This window comes from Dermochelys coriacea, chromosome 3 (genome assembly GCF_009764565.3).
Source record: "Dermochelys coriacea isolate rDerCor1 chromosome 3, rDerCor1.pri.v4, whole genome shotgun sequence".
Lineage (NCBI taxonomy): Eukaryota > Metazoa > Chordata > Testudines > Dermochelyidae > Dermochelys > Dermochelys coriacea.
Genome location: NC_050070.1, coordinates 153,269,290 through 153,291,901, shown reverse-complemented (window position 1 = coordinate 153,291,901; position 22,612 = coordinate 153,269,290). Strand labels below are relative to the sequence as shown.

The 22,612-nt window shown below is 40.8% G+C and overlaps 1 protein-coding gene across 1 annotated transcript in view; it reads left to right on the top strand.

Moving 5' to 3' along the window:
- Positions 1–22,062, top strand: part of KCNK5 (potassium two pore domain channel subfamily K member 5) — a 60,046-nt gene extending 37,984 nt beyond the window's left edge. The window contains exons 2-5 of the mRNA XM_038397499.2: positions 14,439–14,550; positions 15,852–16,018; positions 17,079–17,247; positions 18,422–22,062. Of these exons, the coding sequence (XP_038253427.1) occupies positions 14,439–14,550; positions 15,852–16,018; positions 17,079–17,247; positions 18,422–19,242 (1,269 nt within the window). The 3' untranslated portion in view covers positions 19,243–22,062. The remainder of the gene's footprint in view (positions 1–14,438; positions 14,551–15,851; positions 16,019–17,078; positions 17,248–18,421) is intronic.
- Positions 22,063–22,612: the final 550 nt, after the last annotated feature.

Sequence of the window (22,612 nt, the reverse complement as noted above, 5' to 3'; positions counted from 1 at the left end):
AAATGGACATGAGCAACACATCTCGAAGAACAACAGTTATGAAAGGTTAGTAACCATGTTTTCTGTCACTGTATTAAGTGTCTACACTATAACAGCAGCAAAGCAGCTGTGTCACTGTAGCGCTTGTAATGTAGACCTACCCTGAGTGTCCCCATGTAAATGTGCTCATGGTAAAAATTTCAAAAGCACTTCTGTTCCTAAATCCCATAAAGTCAATGGAATCTAGGAGCTTTTTGAAAATGTTATCTCTCTGTAAGAGCCTAGAAATCTATCCTACCTTTGCAGAGGTGCAGAAGGGAAAGATTTACTTATCTAGTCGTTTTATCTACTCTGATTTGCTACCATTCTGTTTCCAGAATTTCTTAAATAGGTCTTATTTTCCTCCTCCTAGGTGCTGTTGACAATATTTTTCTCTTTAGATCAGGGGTGGGCAAACTATGGCCCGCGGGCCGTTTTAAGCCGGCCCACAAGCTCCCGCTGGGAAGCGGAGTCTAGGGCTTACCCAGCTCTGGCGCCCCGGCCTGGGTCAGGGGCTGCACCATGCGGCTTGGCCCCATTCCGGCGTTCCAGCCAGGGCTCAGGGTCGGGGGCCACACCACGCGGCTTCCCAGAAGCTGCAGCATGGACCCACTCTGGCTCCTACGTGCTCCAATGGGAGCTGCAAGGGTGGTGCCAGCGGATGGGGCAGTATGCAGAGCCACCTGGCGGCGCCTCTGCATAGGAGCTGGAGAAAGGACATGCCACTGCTTCTGGGAGCCGCTTGAGGTAAGTGCCACTCGGAGCCTGCATCCCTGAGCCTCTTCAAGGATGACCTGTAACTTATTAACCAGAAATGACTAGTATTGGTCAGAGTCAAAGAAGTAACAAAAGTTTTCTTCAAATACAATGATGTAGAAATGAAAGGAGGTTCCTTTCCCATGTTTTCTGCTTGTTGTCTATAGACCACGCAGTAAGGTCTAAAGTTCAGTGGAGATGCAAATAGCAGTGTCTGTATGAGGTTGATGCTGAACCTCTTTCAATAACTTTACTGGGGCTAGTGCTCATGTAGTCAGAGGCTGCAGGATGGAATCCTGGACAACTGACTCACATCTGTGTCTCCCTTAGCCCAGTTATGATATGTATCATAGTGGTTTTGGGCACCCAGAATAGATGCTCTTGAAAATCAAAGCCTTGTCAGTTGTTGCTCATCTCCCTTAGTTGTTCTTCATACCTGTACAAAGACCTGAAACTAACTTCCCCAGGCCACAATAACGTTAATGTTTTGTGTTGCAAAAGCATTGCTTTTTTTTTTTTCTTTTAATTCCCTGTTCTAGATAATGATGCTGTTTTTTGTTTTGGAACTAAACATGGCCTTCCTCAAGGCAAGGAGTGGGTGGTACAGTCATTGAGGCAAGAATATTTTTTCCATATCATATTAGGTTTCTTAGTATTTTACGTGCTTTGCTATGTTTGTCATCTTTGGTCTTCATGTATTTATGTTAGAACAATCTGTTCTGTGTTTTCTTTTATGGCTAATCAGTGAATTTGGAAGAACCTCCAGCACTGATCCTTAGCCTCCCTTCCTAATCTATGCTTTATTGCTTTCTTTGGAACCTAACTGGTTCTAAAGTCCTGTGCAGTGCAAGCTGATTAGGTGTTCTCTTCCTTCTTCAAAATTAGCCAGTCTGCTGATAAAGCAGTATTGCAAGGAGTAGAAATGGCAAAGGAAAGGAACAAAAAATCCCCATTAGTGGTTTCTAAAAACCCAAAGGGAATTCTGAAGATACCGAGCAATTAATTAGTAGACTTAGGCTGTAAAAACAGCAGCAAAATAGTCTGTCCTGCCATCTCCCAAATCATATCTTGTTGTCCTTTTTCAAAATCAATATGCAAAGCAGCAGCCTGGCATGCATTATTTACTTGTATGCTTTAAATATCAGGCTCAGAGGCAGGGACATCTCTATATGAAGCAGGAGGCTTTATATGTGCTGGAGGCTCTCTATGAGGTAAGGAGAAATTTGCTCAGATTTAAGTCTTGGTTGTTGACAGAGAAAAGTTAGGAGCAATAAGTATAAGTAGTGTAACTTGGATCTTCCAAATATCTATGTGCAGAGCGGCACTGTTGCATAATTAGCCTAAAAAGCTGAGAAACTGACTGGGCAAATGGAAAAGGAGTAGCTTTTTAGCTTAACCACTTACCGGTGTTAGGTACCGTGGAGCCAAAGTTCTTTGTTTTTATTTTTTAATCTTATTTGATGACTAAATTGCATATGACTTGTCTAAGGGCTCATTAAAGCTTCATGTTCTGCCTGTAAAGATAACTCTGGTTTGTTTAAAAGAATTGCTAGTGTAGGTAGCAGGAGTTGGCGCTCATCTTGTTAAAACTTGTCACGTCATGTTGACTTGACCCCTGTTTAGAGAAGACATTCCCCTTCTTCTGAGGATTGAGGAAAACTGAGCAAGTCACATGTGCACACTTCAGAATTGTACATTAAAATGTTGACACACCCATGCCTAGATTATTTTTGATGTACCCCAAAGTAAAAGCCTATTAGTGTTCCACTGTAGTACACGAAGCTATACATTGAATAAGACTGTGAAAAGAGCAGTTGAAACTTAGTTAACTTTTCTTTTGGCCTGCTGTGGGAATCTAAGATAAAAGAATCAGTTAAAACAATTGTTGAAATGATTGTTGCTAGCTGATACTATTTAATCAGCCTTTTATTAAAGGCAGTATATGACTACAAAAGAAACCATACACTTTTTTTTTTGTGTGTAAATGTGTTATCTGGGAATGTAAACAGTGTAGCTAACAGCTGTTCTTTGCAATTTTTTTCCCCATAGTGAGGGAGGAGGAACTATCTCCAGTGATGTTAAATTTGTGTTACTAATTAGTTATTCAGGTATTGTTGACTATGGTCTTATTAGGCTTATTCTTATTTGCAGTTTTTCAACACCTAATTCCTATACCTTGATGACATCTGATTAATTGAAATACATTGCAGCCTCTGCATGCAAATTTCAACAGTTTGTTACTGGTTTTGGCCCCCTTGTGTCATAAACTATTCAAAGCGATTATCGTATTGTGTTGCTAGATGGGATTCTGCTAATGTTCTGCTTGGGAAGAATCAAACTACTCTGCATATCCTAGAATTTCTGTAGAACCTTGAAATCTGAAGTGCTGGGATTAGATGCCTGGGAGGATACACCTTTCAAAGCATCTTCTCTAACTGAGGGTCTGTTTACAACACGCTCAGTTGAGCGGGAATTGAATTTGTGCAGCCAACAGCTGTCTTTTATTTAAAATCTGGAATTTATTTCTCACTTGCTTTATCACTTGCCATCCTTCCCTCGTGCAGGTGCAAATGAATGCTGCTGCTGACTCATATCCTGGAGGCTTTGCCCCATACACCTCCTATCAACTACATTCTACATAGATCATAAAAGACAGCTAAGCTCTCACAGGTTTGTAAGGCACACAGTGTTGCCTGTTAGCTTGAGACAATGTGATTAACCTGTCTTATTTTTCTTTCTACAAAAAAAGGTCACACACTATTCCCACAAAAGCAAACTAGGAAACCCAGGACTCTCCTAAAAAAAAAAAATTTTTTTTCTCATCCAGCATGGCTGTTATCCTGATGAACATCAAAATCATATTCCAGCCCCAGATAATGCTGAGAGAGAAGGGAAATGAAAGGTCAACCAGTTGATTTCCAGAGTCCCATAGATACTTTATCAAGTGCCTGAGGCTTCCTGAACGGCTCACTTGCTTGGCTGTGCACACTGACCCTGGTCATGTGCCAGCGTGTTTCAAGCAGCTGAGGATTGAGGGGCCAAGTGAACAATCATGATGATGCTGTCGTTATGTCTGAGACAGAAAACTGGGATAGGCAATAACCAAAAGTGTGTGCTTTCCTGCTGATTTTAGATCCATTTGGAAGGAGCCGTTGTCCTGTGTTCATGAGAATTCGTACATTACACACATACCATGAACAACTTGCCTCATACCAAATGACTGGGAGAAATATACAAAAGTAGAAGGAGAGACTTAAAAGGATGCAGCTGTTTTGTACACTGCTACATGTGCTTTGGTTCCTTCCTTTGCAGTTTTTTCAGCTGTCCCTGAAGTCATGAGCTATAACCTCCCCCTTGACCACCATTCTTGTATTTTTGCTACACAGGCCTTCTGATGTAACCTTTCGTATTCTCTCCATTTCTTGACCATATTACTGGTCCCATGCCACTTTGGTTTTTTGGCTAGCAGCAGCAGCAAGGATGGTGGCAAGCAAAGTAGAGTGGTTATTTTCAGAAATAAGGGGAAAAGTATAAAATTGAGCCCCTTTAGGCAGACATGAGAGGGGAAAACTTGTGTAGAAATAAATTTTTATCAAGAGGAAAAATGCAGAAAACGGTTTAATGTCCAAGTTTACACTTTGATAAGGTTACTAATCAGATAATCACCTTCTCTTCCACCCCTGGCCCAAGAGTGTTTACAGATGAGAATATTTATTTTACCCTGTATACTGTATCAGGTCACAGTACATAAAAGGGCTCTGTTGGCTTTAAATCCTTTTTTGTAGTACTGTAGGTCACATTGCAAAGGCTAGATTGTGAGAGTTCATAAAATGAAACTTTCATTGCTAAAAATTAACACAACAATCTCTGTCTACTACAGACAAGTGGGGAATACTGTCCGCTAGTACTGATACACTCATGGCTTTGTTGAAATCTTCAGACTTTAACTCCATCATATGTAATGTGCCTAAACTCATTCACACCAATTGTGAATCTCCCAGAAGAAGTTTGCCTTAGTGAATAACTGAACCTGTGAGTCAGTTTCTTCTTTAATATTGCAAAGGTCAACATATTATTATATTCAAGCTACTGAATGTATAAACTCTGATTATTTTCAGGGCCAAACACTTATTTCTTTACTAGCATACAAAGGGCTTTGCGTTCTTCTAATATTGTCTCTTGGTTTCTGGGCTTACCCATGTTCAATAACTGCACATTTTTAATACGAGGTGTGACTTCAAACCAATGTAGTTCAAATTGTGAAAAATCCTGTGCCAACACTTTTAATTCTGTTTAATTTAGGTTAATAATCTGATCTGTATAGATTTTATTTTAACTCAATTCCATAAATAACGCCTAGAGTTAAACTGATGCAACTCTGAATATAGACTAGGCCTCTGTCTCTAGGTGGCTGAATATGGAGATAATGCAACATGAATTGCTTTCACCTCCTTTGCTCTACATGTTGGGATTGAGTCTCTTATTTTCTTGGGAATGTGCATATGCTCACCTGCATTAATATAGGACTTTCTAGAGGTGTCTGAGTGAGCGCTTTCCAAGTAAGTTTATTTTATTTTTCCCCCTCTGAATATAACTCCCTCCACCATAGTCTACTCCATCATTACCATTGCAGCCCACTTCAGGTTCTTTCTACATGAATGCTTTTACTATAGAGACCTTCCTGACAACCAGGGACAAAAAAGAGGGATGGAAGTTTTCTTTCAGTAGGTACAGGTGGAGACTTCTCTCCCCTTGGACTGAGCCATTGCTACCCTATGGATGCATACGTACAAGCTTATCTAGCCCTGGGACTCCTTCCTTTCACGTTTGTTGACTTGATCTCTCTTTCCTTCTTGAAATGGGATGTAGTAAAATCAAAGATGTGACTGTGGTGCCGATTGCCTGAGCATTAGTTGTCTTCTGCTATTTCACTCTGTTGCTGCTGGATTCCGTTAAAATAAAAGCTGCTGAAAGAGGAATAGCAGTGTGAAGTTTCATCTGATTATAAATGCAAACCCTATGCTTCTGGACATTTTATTGTGATTGGCTAAATTGTTGATGTTGCATGTACCTGTGATTAGATAACTGATCCATAGTGTTTTTTCTATTTTTAAATTTACGTTCAAGTCTCTGGATGTCGGCATGAAAAATGAGATCTCAGTTAAAATCTGAGGTACAGCAAGTAATGAAAAGAAACCATGAGCAGGTTATGGGAATTCAGAGCTTTTTGGTGACGTGGGCCAGTAAATATTAACTGAGTCTGCTGTAAAGGAGCCAAATACTAAGTATGTATTATGTAGAAGGTAGTTGATCAGGAAAAGGATTTGAGGATTGCATAAACATATCTTTAGATGCCTGCTTAGCATATGTTTCAGAGTGTTTGTGAGGTAAACAGTCTAATTCAGCTGAGGAATAGAATGCAATCCCAAGAAGCAATACTGTTACTGTACACATTATCAGTTAGTTTCCATTTACCAGGTTTCAGAGTAGCAGCCGTGTTAGTCTGTATTCGCAAAAAAAGAAAAAGGAGTACTTGTGGCACCTTAGAGACTAACAAATTTATTTGAGCATAAACTTTCGTGAGCTCACGAAAGCTTATGCTCAAATAAATTTGTTAGTCCCTAAGGTGCCACACGTACTCCTTTTTTCTTTTTTTCCATTTACCTTATGCTTTGCATTTATCTAGCGTATTTTACTAGAGGGTCTCTAAAGCACTTTGAAAACCTGTAACCTCTTGGAACACCTCTGTGAGTTGTCCTCATTTTACAGATGAGGAATATGTGAGATACTGAGAAGTGAAGTAAGGCTTTGTCTATATTATGTACCTTTTGGCGACACAACTGTGTTTCTACAGCCATGCCGCTAAAAGGCACACAGTGTAGCTACTAGAGAGGTCTTCTGCCAACAAAAAAACTTCCACCCCCAACGAGCAGCAGCAGCTTTGTTGGCAGGAGAGCGCTCCTGCCAACAAAGCACTGTTCACACCGGCGCTTTTCATCGGTAAAACTTTTCTCATTCGTGTGTGTGTGTGTGTGTGTGTGTGTGTGTGTGTGTGTGTGTGTGTGTGTGTGTGTGTTTTAACACCCCTGAACAACGAAAGTTTTGCCGACTAAGTTCCGGTATCGACAAAGCCTAACGTATCTATGGTTATTCAGAGTTGGGGTCAGAGCAGAGGACAGAGCAAAGGGCTACTGACAGGGAACATCAACTACTGGTTTAACCAGTAGAGTATGCTCTCAAATGCAGGATTCAGTACTGACCACTGTTGCATATAGAATAAATATGGTGCTGCCATGGTGAGAGTATAATGAAAGCTGACTGCGCTGATTCTAGGCTTAAAGGATTCGGTTAGTCTGACCCTCTCTGACTAAAGAGAATTATTTCATATTAGGACAAGATCATTGTTCACACTGCGGGGTTTTAAAATGCCATGAAAGTGAGAAACTGGGAAACTTGGAGAACTGTTTTGTACAATGAGCGCAACATAAAACAAATTGCAAGTTAAGAGCCACTGAATCTAATGGGTAAATGTAGGAAAGGATGTGCAGAGATTCTCTATGCAACTGCCACTGGCTTGTGTGATCACATCTGCCCAGCAAGACTTGGATAATGACTTGATGGGGTTTATGGGAAGAGATGAAATGCAGCTAATCTAAAGGGGGACCTAGTCTTTGGGCCAAGTGGTTTCTTGCTGTCCTTTATCGGCAGAAATAAAGTGCCTGTTGGGCAGGGTGAACTATTCTGGCTTGTAGCATCCCTGTAGTTACCTACCATGTTCAGCTCTCCCACCTAGCTAATGCTCAGGAAATCTCCTGTACATCATAATGTACATCTCATTCTTCTGCCTTATCTGGGCAGATTAAAATTTTGAATGCACTGACTTATCTTCAGATAATACTATGCTAGTTACAGCCATAACATGCCAATTAAAGAACTTACCTGGATGGGAGACGAGCCAGAAAATCACTGCAGGTGTTTAAACAAGGAGACTCTGTGTGAAACCAATGTCAATTTTTTTTCTCCCTTGTGAGGAGAGATGTATTGTGGATTTTTTTCCCTAATGTATGTGCAATCAGACTTTCATAAAATAAAGTGTCCATTTACTCCTGAATGGTATTCTGTGGTTGTACAGGCCCACTGTGTTGCAAAATTGACTACATTTGTTTAACAAAGATGCATCTTATTGCTGTGGATGTGACCATAACTATGTTACATGTTTGGTTTGTTTAAAAAGAAGGAAAAAAAAAAAGCCACGGACCTTGTACAGGTTTATTTGCATAGACAAAATGTAAAAGTCTGTTTTTTTAAAGTTTAAAAACTGGGGCTAAAGCGGCATGCCTTTTGTATATCTGGCTATAGTATGGCTCACTCCTATTCACACAGGCAGGGCCCAACTGTTTAATAGTTGTAATTTAACATGGTTGGGTGCTTTTAATTAATAGCATAGAGGGGGTGTTTCTGTGGCCAAGTTTGCTTGTCATTCTACGGTTGTATTCTTCATCCAAGCCCCCACCATTCTCTTGCTCTTTTCTCAGAGGGCTGGGTGCATGCTCTCCTTTGTCCCCTTTTCACTGACCCAGAGGTCTTCTCTACAATACCATTTTTATTCAAATTTCTGACCACTGCACTAAGAGCAGATCTGGCAATAGTTAAGATAGACCCGCCTTAAAGACCTGCTCTGAGCATAATCTGGCAGCCTGAAAGTTGAAATGTAGGTGGCTTGCCTTCGGTGATGCTCTCATCTTTGCTAGCACTGGAGCTGTGCTGATATTGCAGTAGCAGTAAATGTGAAGGGAAAATGCTGGTGTAGACACAGCCAAAGTATATGTGTGTATGGTTTGGTTGTGTAAGAAGGCTGAGCCTTTCCAAACATTCTTGTTTTGTTCTCTTGAGTTTTCTTTCCCCCTCCTTTCCATACTAGCAGAAAAGGAAGAGGTCAGGAGAGAGATCCATCTATCCTTTTTTTTTCTTTTTTTCTCACCCTTTTATCTTCCTGAAAACTAATTTGTCTTTTTAAAAATATGTATGTTTTTGTTCTTGTTTGCAATCATATCCTTATTTTGATGGACAATCTAAGTGGCACATTAGCATGGATAACCTCGTGTATATGCAGCCTTGGGCAGAGGGAAGAAAGTTATTGGACTGGCACTTTGACCTTTGAGGTAAATCCTCAGTCAAGTTGGTCATTAATAGTTAAGATGTCACTGAAGGAAACCTGAGGTTGCATTGGAGTATTATTTTATCTTGGGGAAGTACCTTGGAAAGAGAGAGAACTTTGTCACCTTGATTACGTTGGAATGATCTTTTGCCTTCTAGTTTGTATTCCAGTTGATATCCTTGAAAGATGTATTAGTTTCTTCCCTTTCTTGGATTCCATTTCTAGAATCCCTGTTTATGTTCAGTAATAACTCCAAGAGTCTAGGAAATTATATACTTGAGTGGGGAATGGCAAAGTTGGCGATGTCTTTGACACAATCTATTTGAATTCAAAAAGATTTTAGCAGCCTAACAAACTTCTGCACAAAAAGTGTATTTGCTGTTTAATGCTATTACTGTCAGCTTGAATTATCTGCTGATGTCAAAAAGACATAATTGTTTCAAAAAGGTCAAGAAGTTGCACTCTGCTTATAAGACTGCTACATATATTTCTCTCTGCACCAAAATTAACTTATTTTTTGTCTCTTGTGTTTTTATTTCATGCTGGTATGATCAAACATATGGCCTGTGATTCAAGGCTGCACGTTTTTTCTACAGAGGAACCGTAACCAAGTAATAGTTTTGATCCCTATCAATAGTAATAGTTTTGGTCCCTACCAAGAAACTTTCACATTGTGCTGTTTAAGGGATGTTACTTCTATATGAAGTGGGGGAGGGAAGAAAGGCATGTTTTATCTTCTGCTCCTATAGCTGGGTTGTATATGTTGAATGTGCCTTGTGGCCTCACATCCACACACAGGCTTATTACAGCCAAAAGGTACTAAGACAAGAACGAAAGCGGAAACCGTCAGGCAAGACTGCAGCTCATAGATAATTTCATGTCGTTGTGGACAAGAGGGAATTGTAGCTTTGGCAGGGGGGAAGTCTATTAATCTAAATTTTGAAGTGTTTACACAGCATTGAGAAGATTGTTGGCCCTGTGTCTGTCTTAGGACATTAATTGAATCATTGTGAAGGGCACTAAGCCAGGTGTGGGCTTCTCTTCCATTCTAGCTGCCTTCTTCCTCTTGAGCTGTGTCTCCCTCACATGACTAAAAACACTGCCACTTGCAGATAGTGCTCTTAACTGCTTTCACACACTGGTAAACAGAGCTCCTTAGATCAAGTTGGGGGTGCACTAATGTGGTATGATATAATGGCCCAATGTCAATGAAGACTGAAATTTCCACGTGTAGGATTTAGTTTGTATTTTGAGGTCAGTTGTCTTGTGAGGAATTAAACTAATCAAGTATGTTTTGGAGAATGGGATGTAATTGGAGAGTGAATGGTATTAGACCAACATCTAGAGCAGTTTTAATATAAATCTCCTTCTCCAGGTGATGGATGATGTTCAGGCATCCATGCAGAGTTCCCCGTATCAGCTGCCTTGGACACCACTGATTTGTGAGGTTTTGAAGCCGTCTGCAGTCCCTAGCAAAAGTTGATGAAGTCCATTTTGGAATGGCTCCATTCATTTCCTCCCTCCCACCCCGCCCCCAAAAAAAGAGAGATCAGAGGGTTGTGTAAGCAATTGTTCATCCGTTCCAAGAGTTTCCTCACTTTGGGATTTCACCAAGGTTTTGTCTACACAGAGAAAGCACACTTGTTGAACTCCAGCCTCAGTAACTAGGTTAATGGAAGCATTCTTCAGTCAATCTTGCTGTGTCTAGAACACCTGCCCCTTCTAGGGGCACTTGTGGCTTCAACAAATCTGCCCACAACAGCACCCATCTTTGTGGTTTCTATCAACTGATAAGAAGGCCAGCCCTGTTTTCTACCTGCGCCTCTAGCTATAGCCTTTAGCCTACAACAAATATTGTACACAATCTTGCACGCTTGTCAGACTTCCCCAGTAGAGAGATCTGTAGTCCTATTCCTTCATCCAGACTCCAAAGCTCCCTGGGTCTTTTTATCTCTAAATGGGCTCCAATAGTGAAAGGCATTTTAATTTTTTTTTAAATTGTGTTTCTCCACCACATACCCAATAAATGCACGTTGAGGACAATGTTGTTGCAGGAAGGGTAGTTGTATATTAGGGCTCAAAATTAAATAACCTGGGTTTTATTATATTCATTTAATTAGTTCTGCTTGTTTATTAATTGGGTTTGGGTCTCTGTGCTAAGTACAGTATCTGATCCCCACGAGTGACACACACACATACACACCCCCACCCCTACCTACCGACCTGCATGGTGTTGGCCACTGTAAGAAGAACACACAGCATACAATGTATTGTCTCTGACCCTAGAAGAGATCATTTCTCTATGCTTAGATTAGACTAGCCTACATTTAAAAGTGCCCGGAGTGCAACCAGAGAAGTCCTAAATTGCATTTTGAATTGCAGACTAAGGACTAACTAATCAGTTATGGATTTCTATTAAGGGCTTGTCTTCACTAGACTTTTGAATTAACTGAGATAATTGATTGGCAATTAAAAGATAAAGAACAAACATTTATAGCCAGAATCAAATGTGTGGGGAGTACGCATGCCAGCTTTTACAAATGTGTTAACTACCTCGAATTAATTGCAATCAAAAGTCTAGTGAAGACCTATCCTAAGGCCATATCCACACTACCACTTTTGTCGGTATAATTTATGTTGCTCAGGGAGTGTGAAAAAACACACCCCTGAGTGACATAAGTTGCACCAACAGAAGTGCCGGTGTGGAGAGCACTGTGTCGACAGGAGAGCTCTCTCCCATCGGCATAGAGTGGCTACACAAGTGATCTTATGGCAGCGCAGCTACACTGGTACAGCTATGCTCCTGTAAGCTTGCTAGTATAGACAGGGCAGAAGAGTGAACTGGGTAACCAACCATTTCTAGTGAGGAAGGTTCAAGTATATATCACAACTGTGGTCAGATGCATCATTATTTATTTATTTATTTTATTTAAAACCTTGTAAACCTCTATACACATTATCTGTGGCCACTAGGCTTAGGTGGTGTTTCTAGTGCAACCTCCCTGTGATTCAGTTTGGGAAACGCTGGTCTAGGCTAAAATACCTCCAAAGATCATTCCCACAAATGTGAGGATTCTTCATGAGTCTTCAGTGCCCTCTAGGCCTGAGCTGATGATTTGCTAGGATTTTGATTTGCTAGCTCTGAAAAGCAAAAATATTGACCCTTCCCACCGCAAAATGTTGTTTAAAAAAAAAATTAGCATTCAAATGAGCTCAGTTAATACAAAGACATGTTATGAGAAAGAAAGCTGAATGAGAAGCAGGGCTGATTCAAGAAACTAGAGGCCGGATAGCACGAAATAACTTGAAAAAGTTAAGCAAAGGAAAACAAACCAAAAGGAGCCCAGTTTTGTGCTGGCTCGTCAGCCTTTGCCAGGGACAAGTGCTAGTTCACTTGCCTGTGCTTTTTTGTGTTTGCATTTGTGTAGCTTGGCCAAAGGATTCCATTAGGCCCTGTTCATGTCCAAGCTATTGTAGGTCTTGTAACAATGTTTGAAAATTTTAAAATTTGATTGACTGTTTTGCAGAATATGTCCCCACTAAACCATATTCAGTAGCTGTGCTAGACACCAGCTGACTATGACTTCACCAATATAATGTGGGAGTTAGCACATGGGCTGTGAGGAATCATGTAACTCTAGCCATAGCTTATTCTCAAGTAAACTTGTTTAAACACTGCTGCAGTTTTGCAAAACTCTTCTTGTGGGGAGAAAAGTTTTAATAGGCAAGAACATTTTCATTAATAGATTGAGGAAATCTGAGGAACTGTCCCAGATTGAGGTGTCATTAGAGGAGATTTTGGAATAAATTGATAAATTTAACAGTAATAAATCACCAGGACCAGGTGGTATTCACCACGAGTTCTGAAGGAACTCAAATGTGAAAATGCAGAACTACTAACTGTGGTATGTAACCTGTCATTTAAAACGGATTTTGTACCAGATGACTGGAGGATAGCTAATGTGATGCCAATTATTAAAAAAGGCTCCAGAGGCGATCCCAGTAATTACAGTCCAGTACACCTAACTTCATTACCAGGCAAATTGGTTGAAACTATAGTAAAGAACAGACTTATCAGATACATAGATGAACATAGTTTGTTGGTTGAAAAAGTTGAAAACTTTTTCAAGTCAACATGGTTTTTGTAAAGGGAAATCATGCCTCACCAATCTACTAGAATTTGTTGAGGGGTCAACAAGCATGTGCACAAGGATAATCAAGTGGATATAGTGTACTTAGATTTTCAGAAAGCATTTGGCAAGATCTCTCACCAAAAACTCTTAAGCAAAGTAAGCTGTCATGGGATAAGAGAGAAGGTCCTCTCATGGATCAGTAACTGGATAAAAGACAGGAAACAAAAGGTTGGAATAAATGGTCAGTTTTCAAAATGGGGAGAGAGAAATAGTGGTGTCTCCCAGTGCAAAGTAATGCACATTGGAAAACATAATCCCAACTATACATATAAAATGATGGGGTCTAAATTAACTGTTACCACTCAAGAAAGATCTTGGAGTCATTGTAAATAGTTCTCTGAAAACATCCACTCAATGTGCAGCGGCAGTCAAAAAAGCGAACAGAATGTTGGGAATTAGGAAAGGGATAGATGATGATACAGAAAGTATTATATTCCCTCCATATAAATCCATGGTACGCCCACACCTTGAATACTTTGTGCAGTTCTGATCGTCCCTTCTCAAAAAAGATGTATTGGAATTGGAGACGGTATAGAAAAGGGCAACAAAAATGATTAGGGGTAAAGAACAGCTTCCATCTGAGGAAAGATTAATAAGACTGGGACTCTTCAGTTTGGAAAAGAGACAACTAAGGGGGGATAGGATCGAGGTCTTAAAAAAAACATGACGGGTGTAGAGAAAGTGAATAAGGCAGTGTTATTTACTCCGCATAACAGAAGAACTAGGGGTCACCCAATGAAATTAATAGGCATCAGACTTAAACAAAAGGAAGTATTTCTTCACACAAAACACAGTCAACCTGTGAAACTCTTTGCCAGAGGATGTTGTGAAAGCCTAGATTATAACAGGGCTCAAAAAAGAACTAGATAAGTTCACGGAGGATAGATCTATCAATGGCTATTAGCCAGGATGGGCAGGGATGCAAAACCATGCTCTGAGGTGTCCTAGCCTCTATTTTCCAGAAGATGGGATTGGGCGACGGGATGGATCACTTGGTGATTACGTGTTCTGTTTATTCCCTCTGAAACACCTAGCATTGGCCACTGTCGGAAGACGAGATACTAGGCTAGATGGACCATTGGTCTGACCCACTATGGCCATTCATATGGTTGGTTGTATCTCCTTCTCTCCCCCTTCCCCCCAGTCTTAGCAAGGATGGGAGAGTAAACTTTGTGCCTGGTGTCCAGTAAAATTTCATTACCATTTTTCAAGGTTGAACTAAGGGGAAGACTTGATGAGTATAACTTTCTACTTTAAGCTTCATGTTGGGCATTACATCCAGATGATTTGATCTATAAATTGTTTTCTTGTAGGTGGTGTCAGATGCTGCTGGGCAAGGGGTTGCAATCACTGGGAACAAAACCTTCAACAACTGGAATTGGCCTAATGCTGTCATCTTTGCTGCTACAGTAATCACAACAATCGGTGGGTATTTAGCATGTAAAGTCTCCTGGCCTTTAAGTCCAGTGGACTGGTATCATCTCTTGTCAAACTGGCTGTCCACTGAAAGGAAGATAAAGGCTTATAGGAAGTGTATACAAATCAATAAAAACCTTAGAAAATTTATCTTTTAGGCACATTTGGTGAGGTGATGACAGTTTTTCAGTTTCTGTGTCCACAGCAGTCAAATCCTTGAACTACATAATAGAAATGTTTCCCTTGCTGAGTAGATACAATCCTGTGTGCTGACAAGGTGGGATTAATGTCTTCTTAGTTCCAATCAAGTTTTTTACTTGCAAATCTGTGAGATATAAATTTAGCATAGATTGTTGCCTTTAACTTAAAGGAATATTCTTGGAGCTTGGCACATCCACACATGCATGAGATTTTTTGTGAAACTCTCCTATCCTGTACAGTCCCACACGTTCCCAAACAAGCTGTTGATAAATGCATTGCCATTAGAGAAAGAGAGAGATCTGAAGGCCTTCCTGTGTGTCTCTTGTATTTCTTGGAGAAAGCTGGGGCAGAATTGATGCACTCTCCTTAATCTCACTGCTGATTTGCTCATGTGGAACCCTATTGCACCGTAAGGCATATTCCTCATCTCAGATATGCAGACAGACTGTGCTGCAAAACTTGCAAAATAAGCTGCTGCCCTCTTGCAAAAATCTGCCTTTGCTTTTGCAGAAGGTCTTTGCTGATATGTCCAGAGAGCTCTGCAAGATGCAGGAAAACATCAGGGGCACTGTTTGTTGTTTGTTCTGACAAGGACCACACAGAGTCTGCAAATACAAATTGACCAGTGGAGATGGAAACCTTACTGTGAAACCAAATACAGCACCATGTTCTGCTTGTTACTATTATTAAAAACCTTTTGAAAAAAGCCTTACTTCATTGTTCTTTAAACCAGTTTTTGCTTTCTTGAACTTTTTACTAGAAGTTAAGAAAATTCTGGCAGAGGGTTAGAAATGGGACTAGTTGTCCTTACTGGGGCTGTGCTCAGAATATCTGCTAAACTCTGTTGCCATCAGAGGGCCAAAGCCCTGACCCATGCAATGTGTTCTATCACAACCTTTCCTCCACCTCTTCGCTACCAGGCTTCCTTTATCTGCAGAAATACCAGGGCAAGGCTTAGATGTTCATAATGGATCTCATAAAAGACATGTCTTACCTGGGGCGTCTTACCTGAGGCTTCTCGTACAGCATATGTCAGGGAACAACTCCCTATGTATATGCTGAACTGCCTTGAATTGGCATCTGTGTAAATGGTCTTTTATCTCTTTCAGGCTATGGAAATGTTGCTCCTAAGACACCCACTGGACGTGTCTTCTGCATATTTTATGGGCTCTTTGGAGTTCCTCTCTGCTTGACATGGATCAGTGCTTTGGGGAAGTTCTTCGGTGGACGTGCCAAGAGGCTGGGCCAGTTCCTAACAAAGCGAGGAGTAAGCCTGGTATGGATTTCTGCATCTTTCTCCTCCTACAGGGTGTGGTTGGTGTGTGACTTGAACTTCTAGTTCTTCAGCTATCTGCTAATCTGGGTAGTGTACTTGGCTATTAAGGACCATATTCTCCAATGGGATTACATGGATTGAATGGAGAAAAGAACTCAGCCCTTTTTATAAGCTCTCTGAAGCAGGATCCGTGACCACTAGAGTTTGTACAGCATGTAGCACAATGGGGCCCTGATTGGGCCTCTGGGTTATATGGTAATATGAACATTTGATAATATTGTAGTCAATATGGAGACATTTACAAAACAATGTTACAAAAATGTGTATAATTGGTGTATATAACTGAGTGTTAATGCAGTAAAACCAAGCAGGTACAGTAAACTATTGAGGGTGAAATAAATGTATGTATGCAGGCAGGTAAATGGGTTTTGTGCAGGAGTTGGTGGAGAATGGGAAGGAAAGTGCTAAAATTCTCTCCACGCCTGCCATGAATTTCAGTATGTATGGTGATCACTCTTACGGTTACTGCAGTCACAACATCCCATCTCTCCAGCCCAGAGCTTAAGTGCTGTGGGGGCCAAGTTGTGCCTATAGAGATTTAACAGGCTGATATGGATTACAGGGCTGTTGTTCTCTCAAAGGTGTTAGTGGTGTCACCTACACCTTAGTGCAACTTGAGTAGTTCCCAAAACCCTTTGATAGAACTGAAGCCTAGGAATTCAGAATATTGCATGTTTAATTCATATAACATGCCCTGGCTCTCCTTTTTCTCTTGAATCCTCCAGTGCTATCTCCTGTCAACCCCATAGTGCTCCTTCACTGATCACTTGCTCCTCTTCTGTCAACTGTGCCCCTACCTCCACTGGCCTTTTGCAACCCCCTGCCTTACTACCAGAGCACTCCTTATCTTTTGCTCCAGCAGCCCCTGTGCAGGGTTGGTGATATGCTCATGGACTGCAGTATTCAGGCTAACATTGATGGACACTGTAAAATATACTGGGGTGGAAGAAAACTTGACTTGTGTGTCTGAATTATTATTTTTTTTCTTCATCCTTCACAGCGAATGGCACAAATTACATGCACAGCAATTTTCATTGTCTGGGGAGTCTTAGTCCATCTGGTCATTCCTCCCTTTGTCTTTATGGTGACTGAAGGCTGGGACTACATTGAAGGTCTCTATTTCTCATTCATCACAATCACCACCATAGGATTTGGAGACTTTGTTGCTGGTCAGTTAATTCCCTATTTTATTATTTGTATATTGCCTGAGGTGTGTCTGTCTTCAGTGTAAATGTCAATGGTCTCGGGGAGGTGAGGGGGAGGGAGGGGGTGTTCAACTTCCTGAGGTCTGAGTGCATCTGGAGGATTTTGCATTACTGAAGCATTTATAAAAGATCAGCACTACTACACGAGACTCTGGAGCTGGCCCTGCAACTTCTCAAAATGGCACTTCCTAGACCCTGAGCTCAGTGCTCCGCAGAGGTTGGGGGAAGCAGATGGCGTGGGGGGTAAAGAGAGTTGTCTTGGCATTGTGGAGTGGGAGAGACTGCTCCATTCCTGCCCATACTTCCACTGGTCCTAGCAACTACAGGATTTTGCTAGTGTCTCATCATGTGGGGAGTGACCCAGAGAGCTTGTGATCTAACCCCATCAGTGAAAAAGTCTTGGGTTAGGCCAAAGAGCTGGGAAACCATGGAGCCCTTAACTTATAGGTGACTCTCTCTCTCTCTCTCTCTCTTTTAGAGAAATCAAAACCTTTTAGAAACAAGCCTCATAGCATCACTGGGGCAAGCATTGTCCCTTTTTCTCAACTGAGAGAAAATTAGGCACAAAATTAGGCACAGAGGTGTTGAGGCCTAATCTTTGAGGGGTGACCTTTAATCTTGGGTGCCCAACTTCAGCCATCTAGGCTGACTCACCTTTGGTGAGTTTGTATTGGTTCTCTAGAAGTGCCAAGCACTCATAACTTAACTAAAGTCAGTGGGAGCTCTGGGTGACCAGCACCTCTGAATATTGAGCCCAAGATATCTAGAGTTCAGTGCCCTAAATTAGATGGCACTCCTGAAAATTTGGGCATAGCTTGTCCAAAACCATCCAGGAGAGTTTGAAACAGAATCCAGAATCTTGATTACTGACTTCTGCTTGATAACTAGATTGTCCTTTCTCCCTAACCAATTTTTAAAGAAAGATCATTCATATGCAGTAGCTCATTCTAGGAGAGTTTAAATGCAAACCTCCACACGTTTTCTGTTTCAGCTTTGCTCTTGGAAGGCAGGTGTGAAAATGGTGGTCTGAAAACTCTTGAAGATTCTTCATTGGATTTCAAGTTATATCCAGTCTAAAACTTCCTTAAAGTTTGTATACTCTTGTTATATAACCTTTCTTGTTTTGAATTCTTTATAGGTGTAAACCCAGACGTGAACTACCATGCCCTTTACAGATATTTTGTGGAGTTCTGGATCTACCTGGGCCTAGCTTGGCTTTCACTCTTTGTCAATTGGAAGGTCAGCATGTTTGTGGAAGTCCACAAAGCAATCAAGAAACGGAGGAAAAAAAGGAAAGAGTCCTTTGAAAATCACTCTCCCTCTAAAAAAGCCCTTCAGATGGGCAACTCCAAGGATGTGAACATCTTCAGCTTCCTTTCCAAGAAGGAAGAGACCTACAATGATCTCATCAAGCAGATTGGGAAGAAGGCTCTGAAGACAAGCAATGACAAAATGATTAAAGCAGAAAATGCTAAACCAAATATCCAGAATGCCCACAAAGATGCCCTGGTGACATACACAAAGAGCAAATCATTCGATTATGACAAGGTTTCCCTAGGACTCAAAAACTGTCACATCATGAGGCACCTAAATGACAAATGCACTGGAGACAGCCCCTTTGAGGGCACCATATTTGTAAACCAGCTGGACCGGATCAGTGAGGAAGAAGGGGAAGCTTGGGACTCCAGGGATTACCGACCCTTAATCTTTGAGAGTGCCAATATAAATTTTGCAAATGAGGAAGAAGACAATGAGGAAGATCTTTCAGATGATGAGGAAACTTCAAAGTCCTCCATGGATGACAATCTTGAAGAGGATCCTGAGACTCCTAAAAAACTGGTGAAGTTCCCATCCGCTGATGAATCTACCTTTGCCAGTAAAGAGTCAGAGATTTCTGTGCCTTATGAACAACTGATGAATGTGTACAACACAGTAAACAATGTAACGGCTACAACGTGAAGCAGCATGCATTTTGGCAATGTTTTTTTTAAAGGTGGTTAATACTGTCATTCAAAATTTATGCAGGAGGAAGGCAGATTCATTACTAGCACCTCCTGTCTCTAACACCCAAACCAAAAACCTCCTATGTCTTAACGTTATCAACAGTTGTTTGTTTTTTGGAGTCCAATCAGGTTTGCTTGTCTATGTTAGAACAGTTGCAAGATGACAATTTAAAGCTTGAGGCATCTTGCTTCCTCGTGGGACTCTGTAGTTCTTGAAGAAAGTGGGAGGAAATGACTAAAGTTGTTACACTGGACCTATTTTTTTTTATTGTACTTTTCATGGGAGAATTCATTTGGGTGTAAAACTATACAGTTGCAGACAAACTGGTTTAGGCATATAGAACAAGTTAGATTACTGCACTAGCCTCTCACCTCTGGAAAGCTGGATTCAAGTTCTGCGTAGCTCACAAGTGAAAATAAGTTTGGGGTCTTATCCTAGCCACACATCACCAACTTACTACCATTAGATGTGGGTAACCGGTAGTCTCTCTCCAAGAGAAGCTTGGGACTGGAATAACAGGATGTACTTAAGGTCAGAGTTGAGGTGCATTGGCAGAGGTGAGTAAAGAAGCTTCAAAGCTACCATGGTGTTTGTCTGGGATATGCCAGTGCTATTAGTAAATGGTGAACAGTGAATTTATGAACAAAAATATTAAACTAAAAAACACTGAAGGAACTGGCTTAAAGAGAGCCTGCTTAGAAAACAAGAACCTGCCTGGAATGAAATCTTCCTTAGGGACATGAAAAGCACTTGTGGCTAAAGTTCACTGTGTCCAGCAGCCAAGAACTGTGCAAAAAGGAGGTGGGAGGGAAGCCACCTTGATCAAAGTAAAGAGGAGCACAAAGGATATGACAGACTTTTTACATGGAAAGTGTCCTTCCACTGTCTGTATTCTAGAGAAAATACTTGAATACACTTTGTCTGTACAGATAAAGTTTTAGTTAAACTGTCCTTTTGAGTAAAGTCACCTTTTGAGTAGCAAATCCTGTCTGAATGTTGCAATGTCTGTCAAAGGGACCTGAAGAACTGCTACAGAAACCTGTACAGTATGATCACTATCTCTGTTTCAGAAACTCTTGCTGTACCTTCCCAACTTGGTACTTCAGATTAGACTTGAAGTTGAGATGGTTTTAAAAACAGTCACATTTTGACTATGGTATTTTTAAAAGCATGACCCACTTGGGTATTCAGTGGTTGTTCTACCCCTCTTCCAAGAAGGTTGTGTAATGGTAGACCTTGGGTAAAATTTTCAGAAGTGCCAGTGACTTAGGGATTGTCTACTCAGAGGATTAGTGCGTAACAGATGAGAATGTGAATCGGCAGTGTACTAGTTTGCTGTATGCTAACTGGCCATATGGACCCTTTACCATGCACTAAAATCTCTTTAGTGTGCTTTGACATATTCCCATATGAAAGCATATTGTGGAACTTCTAGTGTGTTGTAGCAGGGTCCACTTGACCAATTAGTGTGCACCAAGCGAGTGCACTGTAGATTTATACCCTAGCTTGCTGCATGCTAATTCTGTGTAGACAAGCCCTTAGTCCCTTTTTCAAAAGTGACTCAGGCTCCTAAGTCACTTGGAAACATCTGAAATTTTTACTTCTTGCCTCTGAATTAGAGCTTTCGGTTGGTTGTGAGGTATGTGGGCTATTTTTTAAAAATGTTAACCCCAGATGTTTTGAGTAAAAAAGAAAACAGTAATATGTTTTTTTCCTTTTCTTAAAAAAGAGATCCACACATACACCATGTAAAACTCTTTCAAATGAGGCTGTTGATTACATGTTGGCAAGAGATTCTGCTACTCTGGATACTGGGACACTGCAGAGGAGGGTATGCTGGGGGAGGGGAAAGGACAGTGTCCCAGTATCCAAAGTATTTTTAGAACAGAGAATTGTCAAGACCGTTGGACTTAAAATTGCAAGCTTTTGTTTTTGTTTTATAGTATCTAAATCATTCCAAGATGCCCTAGAAATTTTGAAAGTTCAGAGAACAGTTAAAACTGAAATATATGGATTTGGGAAGGAGAGAGGTAAATATTGCTGCCTCTAGAACTCGGTGAGAAGGTTTGTATGGAATTTTGTAATACTAATCTTGAATGATTAAATTTACTAATAACTGTAAATATTCACCGCTGCTTGAATCATGGGAGTCTCCTTCCACATTAGGAGGAGAAACTGTGGGAACCCAGCACTCCAGTTAGATATCATGTTGACAAGTTCTGAAGCCACCTACTGTAAAACAAGGAACATCTGTATTGATTGCTCTTTGGATAATTGTATTATGTTCATGAAGGTGTGCAACCTAATTGTAACAAGGGCAAGATCCTATTCTGTTAAAAATGTTGTCAAAAATGTGAAATTAACTTAATTGGTTTCAGCAGTTATTCCACCTTTATAATATAGCTGAAGAGAGAAACTAACTCAAGGTGTAATTTCATACTTTTACTGCTTTTTGGAGTCTTGATGACTAGATGATCAGATTTGCAACAGTCTGGAATGATTGAGTGTCTGTACTAGGAAGGTTTTGATGAGTTCTAATAGGTTTTCTTTTTACAGCCTTTCATCATGACTCCAAGCCCCTCAGGTATGCCTCCTTGTGTAGAAGGTTTTGGGTGATAACTGTATCTTGATGCCACTGTGTTGTTGTTATTGTTTGTTGTTGTTTTTTTTCAACCGTAAGAAATGGGAGGCAGGGCTCCATTTATAGAGGTATGGTTTTTACTGTGGCAGGTCTAATATTCTCATTAAAGAAATGCATATCGCTTAAAAGAAAAAAAAAAACACCACTCCAAAAAAACTCTTCTTGTTCTCCAGCTTGTCTTCCATTGTTGACACAAAGAGCAAAGTTTTAGTGACAGTTAACTGCAGGGTTAGGGTTGGGGAGAAGGGCACACTGAAAAAGATGGAGGAACCAAGTCCATCTCAGTATTCCGTGTTAAGTAGAGAAGAGGAGCAGCTGAAGTGTGGTCCATGGAGCTTTAGAATGTGGCTTCTCTTTAGTACAGAAATTACATGACCCAGACACTTCTCTTGGCTGCTCTGACTGAGATGGAATGTTGCACAATCTCCATATCAAACTGCAGCTATATCTTTAAAGGTGTGGAGGGATGTGATCTGTTCCATATTATCAAGTTAGGTGCAGCTCTCTGCCTTCTGCCAAGCTGCTGACGTGGCCCTCATTTGGACTTTCCTGACATAGAATATAAAAGCTAACATTATAAACACTATGGATTTTCAGGTGCTGATTAATTTTCCATGGAACTAAGTGCAGAATTCTTTTTTGGAGACATAAACACACCTCACTCAAGACAACCCGCCCATGTGC